A 17,737-nucleotide genomic window follows, 5' to 3' on the forward strand; every position below is an offset into this window, starting at 1 on the left:
CTTCTGGCTGAGATGTCACCCTTCAAACAGCAATGCCTGCCTGGAGATAATGATGGCAGTTGCCAAAAGGGCTTCGTTTGGCACATGGTATCTTGAAAGGACGTACACCATCCTTTCAGCTATCAAAGGCTAGTTCAAATGACATAAAAATGAGAACTCTCCAATGGAGTCTTACAGTAGGTGGAGAGTCCGAAAAACACTCCTTCAGTCATTTCACTGAGAGTCATTGATTGGGGACACCAAGAATATAGGAAGGAATGCAGAAAGAAAAGATGAAATTGTGTTCAGGATCGGGGGGAGGGATGAACAGGGCGTGCTTGCCTTGAATCCAGGCTTTGTTGGGGGGTGGGGCATAAAGATCGAACGGGTCTGAAACTACAAAGTGGTGATGGTAACACAGTATCACCAGAGTTACACAACAGTGATCCCAGATTGCAACAATGATGAAAAAGTTTACTAATCCCAACTTAACCAACAAAAATACAGGAAACCATACAAAAAATAAAACATTACCAGAAAGGTGGAAACAAACCAAATGCAAAGCAGTTCAGGGGAAAGGAACTCCATGTCCCCTGGGGGCAGACCGAGTTGCCGGCATCCACGGTGAGCAGACAGGGATGGAGGCTGCAGAGCCGACCGCTCCCCTGGACGTGGTGTTTCCGGCAAGGGCTCTGGGTCTCTGTCCAGAGCGGGGGCTCTTTCTCCCTGCAGGGCTGGGTGAGTGATCGTGGGCATCTGGGTGTTGCGCGGGAGCCAGGGCAGGCTCTCCCTGCCGAGGCGGTGACTCCTCCTCTGCCTCGGGTTCTCTTGCCAAAGCCCGAGCAGGTAGAGGTGCACGTGGAGGTGGAGGTTCTCGCTGAGGGGGTGGGACATCAGTGCCTGGGGCTGGGGGTCCTGCAGGCACGGAGATCCGATCTGCCCGGTGTGCTGGCCAGTACCCAGCTGGCCTGGTGTCTCTGCGAGGGCAAGTCTCGCTTCTCCATCTGCCCTCGGTGGATCCCTGGGTCCTGCACCTGGAGCCACCACCTCTTTAGGGACAGGTCTGGGAAGTGGAGCCTGGTTCCAGTTGGAGGCCAGTGCTAGAGTTGGGGGAGAAGCAAGGTTTGCCCACAGGCCAGCCTTGGCATGTGCGTACCCCGGGACAGAAACCTTCCAAGAGGTTCCCAAAGAATACCCAGCGTCAGATGTCTTTTGGGACTGAAGTGTGCAAGATGGGGGGCGGGGGGTGTGAGGCCAGCGCTTGCTGCAGGCCCAGCAGCAGCTTTCGGGGACTCGTCCCTGTGTAGCTCAGCACCCCTCCCCACACACTCCCGTGCACCAGCCCCAGCGTCCTCACCTCTGTGCTCTGGCGTGCTGGGCTCCAGGTCCTCCTGGTGCCTCAGAGGCCGGGGTTCTCTGGACTCTGGGTCGGAGCCGGGTGTGCTGAGCTCCGTGGCAGCCTCAGACTGGGCCGCCGGCTGTATCCTGGGCGGTGTCTCGGCAGCAGGCCTTCCCCACCTCCGCGTCTCCCCCGGTGGGGCTGATGCCTCCGTGGGCACGCTGAACTGGAGCCTGCACTGGGCCTCACGGGCGGGCGGGTGGTGCTCCGACCCCTCCCTCTGGGAGCTGGATGGGGTGTCCCCGTCCTCGGCCTCATCCCGTGGGAAGCTCTGCAACGACAGTGACCGTCAGCCAGCCATGCTGGGAGTTTTCCGAGCTGGGCCTGGCCAGTGGAGCCGCTGCTTCTGCCTGCTCGAACTTCTCTTCCCAGAAGGGTCAGAGACGTGTGTCTGCTCAGATCCCCACCTGGGAGGAAAGAGACCCATCTGAGGGTGTGAGGTCAGCCTGGCGGGCTGGCGCTGCCCACACTCTCCCCATCCCGCCCAGCCTGCTCTGCCCTGGGGTGTAGACACAACTTGTCCACAGGCTTCTGACCCCACATCCGCCTGGGCTTCCTTGAGGGAGACACAGCCCGAGAAACCCGCATCCCCACACACAGGCAAAGGACCCGGTGTTTCCGGGTGGCATGGGAGAGGTGGCCTGGCCCGGCCTGGGGCTCCCCGTGTTACCTTTCTGTTTCTCCGGGCAAAGGGCCAGAGGCCTCTCGGGGGTGTCCTGAGCCAACGTCGACAGGGTGCCCACGCACACTGCCTGTGAGCTCTCCTGAGGCCCCGGCCTCTGGGCAGGGGCAAACAGCAGAACATCTTGGCAGCAAGTGATCTGGCTGGGGGCTCCTCTCCGCTCTGGAGGCCTGGATACCCGGATTGCGGGTTCTGTTGGGTTCTGTTGCCGGCAGGTGACATCATTTCCTGGGGTTCGTGCTGAGGTCCCTTCCCCAAAACTTCCCAAGGGAATCTCTGGGTTTCTGACTGCTTGATCACCCCCCTTAGGCCATGTGCAGGCACAGTGACACCCACACGGCCCAGCCCACAGCCCTGGGGAGGCCTGGGTTCAGCCAGGGCCTGAGCTCCGAGGACCATGCTGCTCTCAGACCAGGCTCCTTCTTCTCATAAGTGGTGTGGCCCTTGACAACCATATGCCCCTCAGGGTTTCCCCAGTCTCTCCATCTGCAGAGTGGGGGTCATTCTCCCATCTGCTTCCTAGGCCTGTCGGCCTACGAGCAGCTCCATGCCTTTCCACCTGGGGCCGATATCACGTGGAGCTCGTGCGCTGAGACTTCAGAAAGAAAGATTCCATCCAGGGCTGACACAGCACAGAATGGGGCAGAACGAGGCCTGGATGCGCCGTGGTACCCAGGAAAAGGCACTCCCCCTCCTGACTGTTTTGAGACCCCGCATCCAAGTTGGAGGACCGAAAGGAAGACTCGAAGGTCTCCCTCTCTTATAGAAAAGAGTAGCCAACTTTCTGGTCCTCTGTTTCCATTGAGATTCTGTTGAAGTGTCCCAGCTCGGCTTCTGCGGGTGGCTGAGCTTCTACTGGCTCCCTGCGTTCTTGTCTTTTCCTCTCCAAACCTTCCGTCCTTTTCCCCCTTCTGGGGTGGAAGGGCGCTGTCATTGCTTCTACCTTCGAGACAGATTGAGGAAAAGTCTGGACCATCGACTCCTTTCCTCTCTTTGGTTCCGTGTCTCTCTCTGGCTGTGTCCCTCTCTTTTCCTTTCTCAATTCCGTCTGTGTCTTCCTCTTTCTCTCTCGTGTGTGGATGGATGGATGGATGCTAGGGATGCACATGTATATGATTAGATGAGGGTTATGTTTTAGGGATAGGTTAGAGGGAGAGAAAGGCTTTAGGTCAGAGTTGGTCATGGGGGAAGGGTCAAGGGTGGTGGTGGTGTTTCTTGGAATCTGAGTGCTGTGCATTCTTCGTCTCTTTCCATATGAACCCCTTCTCAGATACACCACTTGCAAGGAGTCTCTCGTGTTCCGTTTCCTATCTTTTGCATTTGTGAATGCTTAGCTTCTCTGTTGTGAAGAGGTTCCATTGGATGGAAACCCAGTGGTGTACTTCGTTTACCTCTTTCCCTTACTTGAAGAGACCCATTTCGACCTCCGCCCAGCAAATGGCAAGGAGACTCTGATGTTAAGGAGCCTTTGACCTACGCTTCTTTCTAGCTATCTCATGACATCAGTCTTTAGGGTGAGGTTTTTCCCCGATATTGAGGTGGTATGAGATCAAAACCAATAGCGTTCTTCAGATGTAGCTGTCTGGTTTTCCCATGGACATTGATTGAAGAGGCTTTCCTGTTCCCATTTGGATATTCTCCCCGTCTGTGTCAGAGATGAGTTGACCATGGATGCTGGGGTTTGTTTCTGGACCCTCAACTTTATTCCATCGATCTGGATCTGTGTGTGTTGTTGTATTCCCAATAGCATACTGTCCTGCTGCTGCTGCTGCTGCGGCTAAGTCACTTCAGTCGTGTCTGACTCTGCATGACCCCATGGCCTGCAGCCTACCAGGCTCCTCCGTCCAGGACATTTTCCAGGCAAGAGTACTGGAGTGGGTCGCCATTGCCTTCTCCGATACTCTCCTGAGGATCCTAGTTTGGTCGTCTAATTTCCTTTCACACAACCTTGGATGTCCGTATCGGGGCTTTTTCGTCGGATTGTATTGACAATGTAGGCTCCTTTCTGTTTCCGTACCCCCTTTGCAATTCTTTGTTCGGTGCGAAAATGCATTGGCATTTTGGGAGGAATAGCATGGAAGCTGTGGATTGCCATGTGGGGCTGTGACATGATTTTCCCAATAGGAATTCTTTCAAGCCCTGAGCACAGCTTCTCTTTCCAGTGATTGGTGTGGGCTTGATCTTCCTCCTTCCATCTCTCGCCGTTTTGTGAGAACAGGTCCATCCTTCCCTTCTGGGGTAGATGGACTCGTGGGTATCACTTCAGTGAATGGCATTGGCAGTGGGGGTGATAATTCCCTTCTCATTGGAAGACTTTGCTGTGAGTATTAGAAATGCAAGTGACTTCTCTTCCCCTTCCTCCCTGTCCATGTCTCAGAGCCACCGGGAAACAGAGGCCTCATCCACGGTCACACAGGCCTGAGGGGGTGCAACTAGACTGTTGTTTCTTCAGGCCCTCAGTGCTGGACATCATCCGGGATACTCTGTGTGTGTCTTCCTCCGTCTGGTGTCCCTTCAGACCTTTCCCTAGTTTTCACAGGCTTGTTGTGTTGGCGTTCTTTGTCTGTTTGGAGACACATCCTTGATAAGCTTTGTGTTTCCACTCATTCGTCTCGCGATGTATGACCTGTCTTTTGCTTTTGTCATGAGGTCTTTCCCACAGTAGATATCTTTGATTTTGCAAAGTCCACTGTATTCTCTGGGTTTTTTTTGTGGACTGCCTTTTAGTTTTGTGTGTGAAGACTCAAAGCACGTGTCCGGTTTCTGCTCATTGTTCTTCTAGATTTGTGACAAGTTTTCATGGAAAGTTTGTCTAGGGATAACTGGAAGTGAACTCGGTGTAAGGTGTCAAGTCTCCATCTCCATTCATGTCATCCCCTGCAGTTTCCAATTCCCTGTTCCTGAGTGGTTTTGGAGACCTTGTGGGAAGGTTGGTTGCATTGGAGTTTGCATTTCCACCTTGATTCGATTCACACTGTTCTGCCCTCAGGGACACTGTCAAGGGGGAGTGAGGAGCAGCCTGCACTTCCAGCAGTGACCACACGGTGGGGCGAGTGCTGCTCTCCCCTCTGGGAGCCCCAGGCCACAGGCATCCCAGTGAGGAGCCAGCTCTGTGCTCAGCTGAAAGGAGTTAGTTAGTCTCTCAGGAGCCTCTGAGCCCTTGCCTTTGGATCACCCAGGGTGGGCATTTACTGGGACAGAAAAAATTGCCCTGAATTCCATGGACGGAAGAGCCTGGCTGTGTAGAGTTCGTGAGTTGCCGTGAATCAGACACAACTGAGGACACAAAAATTCAATAGATTAAAACACTTTTTGGGGGTGGGGGGGAGTGAAAGAGGGTGATGTGGGTTTTTTTGTCTTATATAACAGCCAAGGGAAATCTAGTTTAAACCTAAATTCACATAGATGGGAAAGGTATATCTCTCCGTCACCCTATTTAAAAAAAAAAAACCTACTAAACTTTTCTGAAAGTTTATTTAGTAGCTTCCTTGAGCAGTTTACTGTGGAGCATTTTTTTTTTTTTTTCTGTGACATTGGCCTCATTAAAAAGTTCGGTTTGCCTTTACTGGATAATTTTGTTCATTGGTTTCTTAGGGAACCTTGGTAATATTTGAGTTTCCTGGGGAGTATGGTCACATGACCTGGCCCTGGCCAATCGGTGCGTTCCACCTCCCTGGCCACTGTGATTGGCTCCGGGCTGGGGCAGTGCCCAATCGGGGCCCAGGGCCGGGCCTCCCGTTGGAAGCCAGGGGAAGACGAGCTCTCGTCCTGCTGGGGTAGGGGAAGGGGTGGGGCCGGGGCAGGTCAGGCTCCAGCAGTGGGAGGGGCTTGAGGTCCGCCTGCGGCAGTTGGTGACGTTCCTGCTCCCCTCAGGGCAGAGCCGCCGGCCTGAGAATGAGGGCGCTGCTGAGCCCAGGGGCTGGGATGGCCCGTTGCTGCTGTGGTCCCAGAGCTCCACCCGAGACCTGAGGGAAGCCGTCTGCCCGTGAGTCCTCTCCCACTTGTCTGTCAGCTTGTTTGAAGCATGCTGGGTTTTCTGCCCAGCTGGCTAAGGGGAGTCCCTGGAAATGCAAGGGTGTGGGTTTTGGCAGACTTCAGGGAAGACATGCCAGATGAGCCTGGGAGACTCCAGGTTAATCTGGATTCAGGAGATATCTCTTCGGGCCAGCTAGTAATTGTAGGATAAGCCTAATGAGCCTTCAGAGGATGAAGAGAGTAACGTGCCAAGGTAGCAATCGATGTCCTCATTCGAGAGGATGAAGCTGGTGCTCAGAGAAGGGGGGAACTTGGCCACAGCAAGGAGGTGTGCACCCAGACAGGACCCCCCAGATCCGGCCATTGGAGCTCAGGGAGGCCACTGGTGTGGCTTGTCCCTGTGGCAGGGGCCGAGGCAGGCAGCCCACCCTGATTCCTGCGGGGGCCTGACTTGGGAAGTGCCATCTGGTAGCTTTGAGACTCACCAAACCAAATTGCACTGGAGAGAGGAGGGACACCTTCCTTCATCCACCCCCCACCCCCGCCGGATTCCCACATACCCTGACCCCTTTCTCTTGATTTCGGAGCCATTTCCAGAGTCCCGCTCATATGACCTCATTCGAAGTGCACTGTGGACGAGCTGCCATCTGCAGCTGCTACCACAGCAGCCAAGGGCTTTAGCTCCCGACTACCTCCCTTCCTTTGGAACTTGGGGGCCCTCTACTCCCCACTTGCACACCACAGACCTTTGCTGAGGATTGTGGGGACCCTCACTCAGTTTGCAGCACGTTGTAGCCATCCCTGTCCTCCCTTGAAACTCAGCTTGTGAGCTCCTTTGGAGCAGCGTGGCCCACCTGGCTGCAACGGAAGACACAGCTGACAGTGAAACAACAGCTTAGATCTGAGAGCCGGAAAGCTCTGTCAAAAGGGACCTCCCTCTTCACACCGTAGAGGCTGTAGGAGCCGCCAGGCTTTCGGAACCAGTGCTGGGGCCAAAATGACTCCACAGCTGTTTTCCTTCCTGGGGAGGGTTCTGGCTCGAGCGGGAATGGCTCAAGTCTCCTAAGGTTCTGAAAGCCCACTGTGTGCAGATTCACGGTACACAGAGAGGAAAAGGTGGAGTCCTACCCTGGAGGTGGTCACAGCTCACGGATGAGCCAGGCAGGCAGGCAGGCAGGGCATGAGAACACCTGAGCTGCCTTCATGAGTGAATGGTGTGGGGGCAGAGGAAGAGAAGCCGGTCTGCTCCCTCGTGTGGTGCCCAGGGCAGGTTGTCCCCAGAGGAAACCCTTACGACGGTGAGGACTATCACTGCTGTTTCCCAAGGGGTTCCGTCGGTGCGTGTCTTCCCCGGAGCGGTCAGGCCGTCTCTCAGGTACACTGGCCATGGGCATTGCCTCTCCTTGGAACTTCCCATGTGTTTCTCTTTTTTATGGAACAGTGATTTTCTAGAGTGGTTCTGGGCCACAAGGATGTTGGGTCATTTTCTAGCCTTCTGTCATGAAGAACGCTTTCCTGGGCATGGGGGTGGTTTGTTGTTCCAGCTCCCTTTCTTGGCTTCTTTTGGGAGCTGGTGCAACAAGAGGAGCTCAGCCTCTGCCTTCTGGCTGAGATGTCACCCTTCAAACAGCAATGCCTGCCTGGAGATAATGATGGCAGTTGCCAAAAGGGCTTCGTTTGGCACATGGTATCTTGAAAGGACGTACACCGTCCTTTCAGCTATCAAAGGCTAGTTCAAATGACATAAAAATGAGAACTCTCCAATGGAGTCTTACAGTAGGTGGAGAGTCCGAAAAACACTCCTTCAGTCATTTCACTGAGAGTCATTGATTGGGGACACGAAGAATATAGGAAGGAATGCAGAAAGAAAAGATGAAATTGTGTTCAGGATCGGGGGGAGGGATGAACAGGGCGTGCTTGCCTTGAATCCAGGCTTTGTTGGGGGGTGGGGCATAAAGATCGAACGGGTCTGAAACTACAAAGTGGTGATGGTAACACAGTATCACCAGAGTTACACAACAGTGATCCCAGATTGCAACAATGATGAAAAAGTTTACTAATCCCAACTTAAAAAACAAAAATACAGGAAACCATACCAAAAATAAAACATCACCAGAAAGGTGGAAAGAAACCAAATGCAAAGCAGTTCAGGGGAAAGGAACTCCATGTCCCCTGGGGGCAGACCGAGTTGCCGGCATCCACGGTGAGCAGACAGGGATGGAGGCTGCAGAGCCGACCGCTCCCCTGGACGTGGTGTTTCCGGCAAGGGCTCTGGGTCTCTGTCCAGAGCGGGGGCTCTTTCTCCCTGCAGGGCTGGGTGAGTGATCGTGGGCATCTGGGTGTTGCGCGGGAGCCAGGGCAGGCTCTCCCTGCCGAGGCGGTGACTCCTCCTCTGCCTCGGGTTCTCTTGCCAAAGCCCGAGCATGTAGAGGTGCACGTGGAGGTCGAGGTTCTCGCTGAGGGGGTGGGACATCAGTGCCTGGGGCTGGGGGTCCTGCAGGCACGGAGATCCGATCTGCCCGGTGTGCTGGCCAGTACCCAGCTGGCCTGGTGTCTCTGCGAGGGCAAGTCTCGCTTCTCCATCTGCCCTCGGTGGATCCCTGGGTCCTGCACCTGGAGCCACCACCTCTTTAGGGACAGGTCTGGGAAGTGGAGCCTGGTTCCAGTTGGAGGCCAGTGCTAGAGTTGGGGGAGAAGCAAAGTTTGCCCACAGGCCAGCCTTGGCATGTGCGTACCCCGGGACAGAAACCTTCCAAGAGGTTCCCAAAGAATACCCAGCGTCAGATGTCTTTTGGGACTGAAGTGTGCAAGATGGGGGGCGGGGGGTGTGAGGCCAGCGCTTGCTGCAGGCCCAGCAGCAGCTTTCGGGGACTCGTCCCTGTGTAGCTCAGCACCCCTCCCCACACACTCCCGTGCACCAGCCCCAGCGTCCTCACCTCTGTGCTCTGGCGTGCTGGGCTCCAGGTCCTCCTGGTGCCTCAGAGGCCGGGGTTCTCTGGACTCTGGGTCAGAGCCGGGTGTGCTGAGCTCCGTGGCAGCCTCAGACTGGGCCGCCGGCTGTATCCTGGGCGGTGTCTCGGCAGCAGGCCTTCCCCACCTCCGCGTCTCCCCCGGTGGGGCTGATGCCTCCGTGGGCACGCTGACCTGGAGCCTGCACTGGGCCTCACGGGCGGGCGGGTGGTGCTCCGACCCCTCCCTCTGGGAGCTGGATGGGGTGTCCCCGTCCTCGGCCTCATCACGTGGGAAGCTCTGCAACGACAGTGACCGTCAGCCAGCCATGCTGGGAGTTTTCCGAGCTGGGCCTGGCCAGTGGAGCCGCTGCTTCTGCCTGCTCGAACTTCTCTTCCCAGAAGGGTCAGAGACGTGTGTCTGCTCAGATCCCCACCCGGGAGGAAAGAGACCCATCTGAGGGTGTGAGGTCAGCCTGGCGGGCCGGCGCTGCCCACACTCTCCCCATCCCGCCCAGCCTGCTCTCCCCTGGGGTGTGGACACAACTTGTCCACAGGCTTCTGACCCCACATCCGCCTGGGCTTCCTTGAGGGAGACACAGCCCGAGAAACCCGCATCCCCACACACAGGCAAAGGACCCGGTGTTTCCGGGTGGCATGGGAGAGGTGGCCTGGCCCGGCCTGGGGCTCCCCGTGTTACCTTTCTGTTTCTCCGGGCAAAGGGCCAGAGGCCTCTCGGGGGTGTTCTGAGCCAACGTCGACAGGGTGCCCACGCACACTGCCTGTGAGCTCTCCTGAGGCCCCGGCCTCTGGGCAGGGGCAAACAGCAGAACATCTTGGCAGCAAGTGATCTGGCTGGGGGCTCCTCTCCGCTCTGGAGGCCTGGATACCCGGATTGCGGGTTCTGTTGGGTTCTGTTGCCGGCAGGTGACATCATTTCCTGGGGTTCGTGCTGAGGTCCCTTCCCCAAAACTTCCCAAGGGAATCTCTGGGTTTCTGACTGCTCGATCACCCCCCTTAGGCCATGTGCAGGCACAGTGACACCCACACGGCCCAGCCCACAGCCCTGGGGAGGCCTGGGTTCAGCCAGGGCCTGAGCTCCGAGGACCATGCTGCTCTCAGACCAGGCTCCTTCTTCTCATAAGTGGTGTGGCCCTGGACAACCATATGCCCCTCAGGGTTTCCCCAGTCTCTCCATCTGCAGAGTGGGGGTCATTCTCCCATCTGCTTCCTAGGCCTGTCGGCCTACGAGCAGCTCCATGCCTTTCCACCTGGGGCTGATATCACGTGGAGCTCGTGCGCTGAGACTTCAGAAAGAAAGATTCCATCCAGGGCTGACACAGCACAGAATGGGGCAGAACGAGGCCTGGATGTGCCGTGGTACCCAGGAAAAGGCACTCCCCCTCCTGACTGTTTTGAGACCCCGCATCCAAGTTGGAGGACCGAAAGGAAGACTCGAAGGTCTCCCTCTCTTATAGAAAAGAGTAGCCAACTTTCTGGTCCTCTGTTTCCATTGAGATTCTGTTGAAGTGTCCCAGCTCGGCTTCTGCGGGTGGCTGAGCTTCTACTGGCTCCCTGCGTTCTTGTCTTTTCCTCTCCAAACCTTCCGTCCTTTTCCCCCTTCTGGGGTGGAAGGGCGCTGTCATTGCTTCTACCTTCGAGACAGATTGAGGAAAAGTCTGGACCATCGACTCCTTTCCTCTCTTTGGTTCCGTGTCTCTCTCTGGCTGTGTCCCTCTCTTTTCCTTTCTCAATTCCGTCTGTGTCTTCCTCTTTCTCTCTCGTGTGTGGATGGATGGATGGATGCTAGGGATGCACATGTATATGATTAGATGAGGGTTATGTTTTAGGGATAGGTTAGAGGGAGAGAAAGGCTTTAGGTCAGAGTTGGTCATGGGGGAAGGGTCAAGGGTGGTGGTGGTGTTTCTTGGAATCTGAGTGCTGTGCATTCTTCGTCTCTTTCCATATGAACCCCTTCTCAGATACACCACTTGCAAGGAGTCTCTCGTGTTCCGTTTCCTATCTTTTGCATTTGTGAATGCTTAGCTTCTCTGTTGTGAAGAGGTTCCATTGGATGGAAACCCAGTGGTGTACTTCGTTTACCTCTTTCCCTTACTTGAAGAGACCCATTTCGACCTCCGCCCAGCAAATGGCAAGGAGACTCTGATGTTAAGGAGCCTTTGACCTACGCTTCTTTCTAGCTATCTCATGACATCAGTCTTTAGGGTGAGGTTTTTCCCCGATATTGAGGTGGTATGAGATCAAAACCAATAGCGTTCTTCAGATGTAGCTGTCTGGTTTTCCCATGGACATTGATTGAAGAGGCTTTCCTGTTCCCATTTGGATATTCTCCCCGTCTGTGTCAGAGATGAGTTGACCATGGATGCTGGGGTTTGTTTCTGGACCCTCAACTTTATTCCATCGATCTGGATCTGTGTGTGTTGTTGTATTCCCAATAGCATACTGTCCTGCTGCTGCTGCTGCTGCGGCTAAGTCACTTCAGTCGTGTCTGACTCTGCATGACCCCATGGCCTGCAGCCTACCAGGCTCCTCCGTCCAGGACATTTTCCAGGCAAGAGTACTGGAGTGGGTCGCCATTGCCTTCTCCGATACTCTCCTGAGGATCCTAGTTTGGTCGTCTAATTTCCTTTCACACAACCTTGGATGTCCGTATCGGGGCTTTTTCGTCGGATTGTATTGACAATGTAGGCTCCTTTCTGTTTCCGTACCCCCTTTGCAATTCTTTGTTCGGTGCGAAAATGCATTGGCATTTTGGGAGGAATAGCATGGAAGCTGTGGATTGCCATGTGGGGCTGTGACATGATTTTCCCAATAGGAATTCTTTCAAGCCCTGAGCACAGCTTCTCTTTCCAGTGATTGGTGTGGGCTTGATCTTCCTCCTTCCATCTCTCGCCGTTTTGTGAGAACAGGTCCATCCTTCCCTTCTGGGGTAGATGGACTCGTGGGTATCACTTCAGTGAATGGCATTGGCAGTGGGGGTGATAATTCCCTTCTCATTGGAAGACTTTGCTGTGAGTATTAGAAATGCAGGTGACTTCTCTTCCCCTTCCTCCCTGTCCATGTCTCAGAGCCACCGGGAAACAGAGGCCTCATCCACGGTCACACAGGCCTGAGGGGGTGCAACTAGACTGTTGTTTCTTCAGGCCCTCAGTGCTGGACATCATCCGGGATACTCTGTGTGTGTCTTCCTCCGTCTGGTGTCCCTTCAGACCTTTCCCTAGTTTTCACAGGCTTGTTGTGTTGGCGTTCTTTGTCTGTTTGGAGACACATCCTTGATAAGCTTTGTGTTTCCACTCATTCGTCTCGCGATGTATGACCTGTCTTTTGCTTTTGTCATGAGGTCTTTCCCACAGTAGATATCTTTGATTTTGCAAAGTCCACTGTATTCTCTGGGTTTTTTTTGTGGACTGCCTTTTAGTTTTGTGTGTGAAGACTCAAAGCACGTGTCCGGTTTCTGCTCATTGTTCTTCTAGATTTGTGACAAGTTTTCATGGAAAGTTTGTCTAGGGATAACTGGAAGTGAACTCGGTGTAAGGTGTCAAGTCTCCATCTCCATTCATGTCATCCCCTGCAGTTTCCAATTCCCTGTTCCTGAGTGGTTTTGGAGACCTTGTGGGAAGGTTGGTTGCATTGGAGTTTGCATTTCCACCTTGATTCGATTCACACTGTTCTGCCCTCAGGGACACTGTCAAGGGGGAGTGAGGAGCAGCCTGCACTTCCAGCAGTGACCACACGGTGGGGCGAGTGCTGCTCTCCCCTCTGGGAGCCCCAGGCCACAGGCATCCCAGTGAGGAGCCAGCTCTGTGCTCAGCTGAAAGGAGTTAGTTAGTCTCTCAGGAGCCTCTGAGCCCTTGCCTTTGGATCACCCAGGGTGGGCATTTACTGGGACAGAAAAAATTGCCCTGAATTCCATGGACGGAAGAGCCTGGCTGTGTAGAGTTCGTGAGTTGCCGTGAATCAGACACAACTGAGGACACAAAAATTCAATAGATTAAAACACTTTTTGGGGGTGGGGGGGAGTGAAAGAGGGTGATGTGGGTTTTTTTGTCTTATATAACAGCCAAGGGAAATCTAGTTTAAACCTAAATTCACATAGATGGGAAAGGTATATCTCTCCGTCACCCTATTTAAAAAAAAAAAACCTACTAAACTTTTCTGAAAGTTTATTTAGTAGCTTCCTTGAGCAGTTTACTGTGGAGCATTTTTTTTTTTTTTTCTGTGACATTGGCCTCATTAAAAAGTACGGTTTGCCTTTACTGGATAATTTTGTTCATTGGTTTCTTAGGGAACCTTGGTAATATTTGAGTTTCCTGGGGAGTATGGTCACATGACCTGGCCCTGGCCAATCGGTGCGTTCCACCTCCCTGGCCACTGTGATTGGCTCCGGGCTGGGGCAGTGCCCAATCGGGGCCCAGGGCCGGGCCTCCCGTTGGAAGCCAGGGGAAGACGAGCTCTCGTCCTGCTGGGGTAGGGGAAGGGGTGGGGCCGGGGCAGGTCAGGCTCCAGCAGTGGGAGGGGCTTGAGGTCCGCCTGCGGCAGTTGGTGACGTTCCTGCTCCCCTCAGGGCAGAGCCGCCGGCCTGAGAATGAGGGCACTGCTGAGCCCAGGGGCTGGGATGGCCCGTTGCTGCTGTGGTCCCAGAGCTCCACCCGAGACCTGAGGGAAGCCGTCTGCCCGTGAGTCCTCTCCCACTTGTCTGTCAGCTTGTTTGAAGCATGCTGGGTTTTCTGCCCAGCTGGCTAAGGGGAGTCCCTGGAAATGCAAGGGTGTGGGTTTTGGCAGACTTCAGGGAAGACATGCCAGATGAGCCTGGGAGACTCCAGGTTAATCTGGATTCAGGAGATATCTCTTCGGGCCAGCTAGTAATTGTAGGATAAGCCTAATGAGCCTTCAGAGGATGAAGAGAGTAACGTGCCAAGGTAGCAATCGATGTCCTCATTCGAGAGGATGAAGCTGGTGCTCAGAGAAGGGGGGAACTTGGCCACAGCAAGGAGGTGTGCACCCAGACAGGACCCCCCAGATCCGGCCATTGGAGCTCAGGGAGGCCACTGGTGTGGCTTGTCCCTGTGGCAGGGGCCGAGGCAGGCAGCCCACCCTGATTCCTGCGGGGGCCTGACTTGGGAAGTGCCATCTGGTAGCTTTGAGACTCACCAAACCAAATTGCACTGGAGAGAGGAGGGACACCTTCCTTCATCCACCCCCCACCCCCGCCGGATTCCCACATACCCTGACCCCTTTCTCTTGATTTCGGAGCCATTTCCAGAGTCCCGCTCATATGACCTCATTCGAAGTGCACTGTGGACGAGCTGCCATCTGCAGCTGCTACCACAGCAGCCAAGGGCTTTAGCTCCCGACTACCTCCCTTCCTTTGGAACTTGGGGGCCCTCTACTCCCCACTTGCACACCACAGACCTTTGCTGAGGATTGTGGGGACCCTCACTCAGTTTGCAGCACGTTGTAGCCATCCCTGTCCTCCCTTGAAACTCAGCTTGTGAGCTCCTTTGGAGCAGCGTGGCCCACCTGGCTGCAACGGAAGACACAGCTGACAGTGAATCAACAGCTTAGATCTGAGAGCCGGAAAGCTCTGTCAAAAGGGACCTCCCTCTTCACACCGTAGAGGCTGTAGGAGCCGCCAGGCTTTCGGAACCAGTGCTGGGGCCAAAATGACTCCACAGCTGTTTTCCTTCCTGGGGAGGGTTCTGGCTCGAGCGGGAATGGCTCAAGTCTCCTAAGGTTCTGAAAGCCCACTGTGTGCAGATTCACGGTACACAGAGAGGAAAAGGTGGAGTCCTACCCTGGAGGTGGTCACAGCTCACGGATGAGCCAGGCAGGCAGGCAGGCAGGGCATGAGAACACCTGAGCTGCCTTCATGAGTGAATGGTGTGGGGGCAGAGGAAGAGAAGCCGGTCTGCTCCCTCGTGTGGTGCCCAGGGCAGGTTGTCCCCAGAGGAAACCCTTACGACGGTGAGGACTATCACTGCTGTTTCCCAAGGGGTTCCGTCGGTGCGTGTCTTCCCCGGAGCGGTCAGGCCGTCTCTCAAGTACACTGGCCATGGGCATTGCCTCTCCTTGGAACTTCCCATGTGTTTCTCTTTTTTATGGAACAGTGATTTTCTAGAGTGGTTCTGGGCCACAAGGATGTTGGGTCATTTTCTAGCCTTCTGTCATGAAGAACGCTTTCCTGGGCATGGGGGTGGTTTGTTGTTCCAGCTCCCTTTCTTGGCTTCTTTTGGGAGCTGGTGCAACAAGAGGAGCTCAGCCTCTGCCTTCTGGCTGAGATGTCACCCTTCAAACAGCAATGCCTGCCTGGAGATAATGATGGCAGTTGCCAAAAGGGCTTCGTTTGGCACATGGTATCTTGAAAGGACGTACACCATCCTTTCAGCTATCAAAGGCTAGTTCAAATGACATAAAAATGAGAACTCTCCAATGGAGTCTTACAGTAGGTGGAGAGTCCGAAAAACACTCCTTCAGTCATTTCACTGAGAGTCATTGATTGGGGACACCAAGAATATAGGAAGGAATGCAGAAAGAAAAGATGAAATTGTGTTCAGGATCGGGGGGAGGGATGAACAGGGCGTGCTTGCCTTGAATCCAGGCTTTGTTGGGGGGTGCGGCATAAAGATCGAACGGGTCTGAAACTACAAAGTGGTGATGGTAACACAGTATCACCAGAGTTACACAACAGTGATCCCAGATTGCAACAATGATGAAAAAGTTTACTAATCCCAACTTAACCAACAAAAATACAGGAAACCATACAAAAAATAAAACATTACCAGAAAGGTGGAAACAAACCAAATGCAAAGCAGTTCAGGGGAAAGGAACTCCATGTCCCCTGGGGGCAGACCGAGTTGCCGGCATCCACGGTGAGCAGACAGGGATGGAGGCTGCAGAGCCGACCGCTCCCCTGGACGTGGTGTTTCCGGCAAGGGCTCTGGGTCTCTGTCCAGAGCGGGGGCTCTTTCTCCCTGCAGGGCTGGGTGAGTGATCGTGGGCATCTGGGTGTTGCGCGGGAGCCAGGGCAGGCTCTCCCTGCCGAGGCGGTGACTCCTCCTCTGCCTCGGGTTCTCTTGCCAAAGCCCGAGCAGGTAGAGGTGCACGTGGAGGTGGAGGTTCTCGCTGAGGGGGTGGGACATCAGTGCCTGGGGCTGGGGGTCCTGCAGGCACGGAGATCCGATCTGCCCGGTGTGCTGGCCAGTACCCAGCTGGCCTGGTGTCTCTGCGAGGGCAAGTCTCGCTTCTCCATCTGCCCTCGGTGGATCCCTGGGTCCTGCACCTGGAGCCACCACCTCTTTAGGGACAGGTCTGGGAAGTGGAGCCTGGTTCCAGTTGGAGGCCAGTGCTAGAGTTGGGGGAGAAGCAAGGTTTGCCCACAGGCCAGCCTTGGCATGTGCGTACCCCGGGACAGAAACCTTCCAAGAGGTTCCCAAAGAATACCCAGCGTCAGATGTCTTTTGGGACTGAAGTGTGCAAGATGGGGGGCGGGGGGTGTGAGGCCAGCGCTTGCTGCAGGCCCAGCAGCAGCTTTCGGGGACTCGTCCCTGTGTAGCTCAGCACCCCTCCCCACACACTCCCGTGCACCAGCCCCAGCGTCCTCACCTCTGTGCTCTGGCGTGCTGGGCTCCAGGTCCTCCTGGTGCCTCAGAGGCCGGGGTTCTCTGGACTCTGGGTCGGAGCCGGGTGTGCTGAGCTCCGTGGCAGCCTCAGACTGGGCCGCCGGCTGTATCCTGGGCGGTGTCTCGGCAGCAGGCCTTCCCCACCTCCGCGTCTCCCCCGGTGGGGCTGATGCCTGCGTGGGCACGCTGAACTGGAGCCTGCACTGGGCCTCACGGGCGGGCGGGTGGTGCTCCGACCCCTCCCTCTGGGAGCTGGATGGGGTGTCCCCGTCCTCGGCCTCATCCCGTGGGAAGCTCTGCAACGACAGTGACCGTCAGCCAGCCATGCTGGGAGTTTTCCGAGCTGGGCCTGGCCAGTGGAGCCGCTGCTTCTGCCTGCTCGAACTTCTCTTCCCAGAAGGGTCAGAGACGTGTGTCTGCTCAGATCCCCACCCGGGAGGAAAGAGACCCATCTGAGGGTGTGAGGTCAGCCTGGCGGGCCGGCGCTGCCCACACTCTCCCCATCCCGCCCAGCCTGCTCTGCCCCGGGGTGTGGACACAACTTGTCCACAGGCTTCTGACCCCACATCCGCCTGGGCTTCCTTGAGGGAGACACAGCCCGAGAAACTCGCATCCCCACACACAGGCAAAGGACCCGGTGTTTCCGGGTGGCATGGGAGAGGTGGCCTGGCCCGGCCTGGGGCTCCCCGTGTTACCTTTCTGTTTCTCCGGGCAAAGGGCCAGAGGCCTCTCGGGGGTGTCCTGAGCCAACGTCGACAGGGTGCCCACGCACACTGCCTGTGAGCTCTCCTGAGGCCCCGGCCTCTGGGCAGGGGCAAACAGCAGAACATCTTGGCAGCAAGTGATCTGGCTGGGGGCTCCTCTCCGCTCTGGAGGCCTGGATACCCGGATTGCGGGTTCTGTTGGGTTCTGTTGCCGGCAGGTGACATCATTTCCTGGGGTTCGTGCTGAGGTCCCTTCCCCAAAACTTCCCAAGGGAATCTCTGGGTTTCTGACTGCTCGATCACCCCCCTTAGGCCATGTGCAGGCACAGTGACACCCACACGGCCCAGCCCACAGCCCTGGGGAGGCCTGGGTTCAGCCAGGGCCTGAGCTCCGAGGACCATGCTGCTCT

General features: G+C 55.5%; 3 protein-coding genes and 1 long non-coding RNA gene across 5 annotated transcripts in view; 1 reads left to right on the plus strand and 3 right to left on the minus strand.

The window, feature by feature from the left end:
- Window positions 1-17,737, plus strand: part of LOC145527776 (uncharacterized) — a 681,763-nt gene that overhangs the window by 261,268 nt on the left and 402,758 nt on the right. Inside the window, exons 35-36 of the long non-coding RNA XR_014069857.1 lie at window positions 5,934-6,045; window positions 13,569-13,680. This is a non-coding gene — a long non-coding RNA (uncharacterized LOC145527776). The remainder of the gene's footprint in view (window positions 1-5,933; window positions 6,046-13,568; window positions 13,681-17,737) is intronic.
- Window positions 433-2,255, minus strand: LOC145527759 (uncharacterized). 2 transcript variants are annotated; one of them, XR_014069856.1, is made up of 3 exons: window positions 2,049-2,206; window positions 1,337-1,785; window positions 433-1,079 (listed from the first exon to the last, which is right to left on the minus strand). XR_014069856.1 is itself a non-coding variant. In XM_081545827.1 (3 exons), the coding sequence occupies exons 1-3, from the start codon at window positions 2,181-2,183 to the stop codon at window positions 457-459; spliced, it is 1,071 nt and encodes a 356-aa protein (XP_081401953.1). In that variant the 5' UTR covers window positions 2,184-2,255; the 3' UTR covers window positions 433-456. The 2 variants fall into 2 exon arrangements, 1 of the variants encoding a protein (XP_081401953.1); XM_081545827.1 differs by having other exon boundaries at window positions 1,337-1,649; window positions 2,049-2,255.
- LOC145527762 (uncharacterized) lies at window positions 8,068-9,853 on the minus strand. The gene is made up of 3 exons (XM_081545832.1): window positions 9,684-9,853; window positions 8,972-9,284; window positions 8,068-8,714 (listed from the first exon to the last, which is right to left on the minus strand). The coding sequence occupies exons 1-3, from the start codon at window positions 9,816-9,818 to the stop codon at window positions 8,092-8,094; spliced, it is 1,071 nt and encodes a 356-aa protein (XP_081401958.1). The 5' UTR covers window positions 9,819-9,853; the 3' UTR covers window positions 8,068-8,091.
- LOC145527744 (uncharacterized) lies at window positions 14,825-17,488 on the minus strand. Its single transcript, XM_081545812.1, has 3 exons — window positions 17,319-17,488; window positions 16,607-16,919; window positions 14,825-16,349 (listed from the first exon to the last, which is right to left on the minus strand). The coding sequence occupies exons 1-3, from the start codon at window positions 17,451-17,453 to the stop codon at window positions 15,727-15,729; spliced, it is 1,071 nt and encodes a 356-aa protein (XP_081401938.1). The 5' UTR covers window positions 17,454-17,488; the 3' UTR covers window positions 14,825-15,726.

The sequence above is a fragment of the Giraffa tippelskirchi genome, chromosome 11, assembly GCF_054371585.1.
Source record: "Giraffa tippelskirchi isolate mGirTip1 chromosome 11, T2T-mGirTip1v1.2.pri, whole genome shotgun sequence".
Taxonomy (NCBI): Eukaryota; Metazoa; Chordata; class Mammalia; order Artiodactyla; family Giraffidae; genus Giraffa; species Giraffa tippelskirchi.

What these genes read in the sequence shown, in the direction of transcription:
- LOC145527759 (XM_081545827.1), bottom strand. Translation starts at nt 2,183, where the DNA reads ATGTTCTGCTGTTTGCCCCTGCCCAGAGGCCGGGGCCTCAGGAGAGCT. An exon ending in TTGCCCGGAGAAACAGAAAG is followed by an intron (nt 1,650 to 2,048) that starts GTAACACGGGGA and finishes CTGTCGTTGCAG; the next exon opens with AGCTTCCCACGGGATGAGGC. An exon ending in CAGCACGCCAGAGCACAGAG is followed by an intron (nt 1,080 to 1,336) that starts GTGAGGACGCTG and finishes CCCCAACTCTAG; the next exon opens with CACTGGCCTCCAACTGGAAC.
- LOC145527762 (XM_081545832.1), bottom strand. Translation starts at nt 9,818, where the DNA reads ATGTTCTGCTGTTTGCCCCTGCCCAGAGGCCGGGGCCTCAGGAGAGCT. An exon ending in TTGCCCGGAGAAACAGAAAG is followed by an intron (nt 9,285 to 9,683) that starts GTAACACGGGGA and finishes CTGTCGTTGCAG; the next exon opens with AGCTTCCCACGTGATGAGGC. An exon ending in CAGCACGCCAGAGCACAGAG is followed by an intron (nt 8,715 to 8,971) that starts GTGAGGACGCTG and finishes CCCCAACTCTAG; the next exon opens with CACTGGCCTCCAACTGGAAC.
- LOC145527744 (XM_081545812.1), bottom strand. Translation starts at nt 17,453, where the DNA reads ATGTTCTGCTGTTTGCCCCTGCCCAGAGGCCGGGGCCTCAGGAGAGCT. An exon ending in TTGCCCGGAGAAACAGAAAG is followed by an intron (nt 16,920 to 17,318) that starts GTAACACGGGGA and finishes CTGTCGTTGCAG; the next exon opens with AGCTTCCCACGGGATGAGGC. An exon ending in CAGCACGCCAGAGCACAGAG is followed by an intron (nt 16,350 to 16,606) that starts GTGAGGACGCTG and finishes CCCCAACTCTAG; the next exon opens with CACTGGCCTCCAACTGGAAC.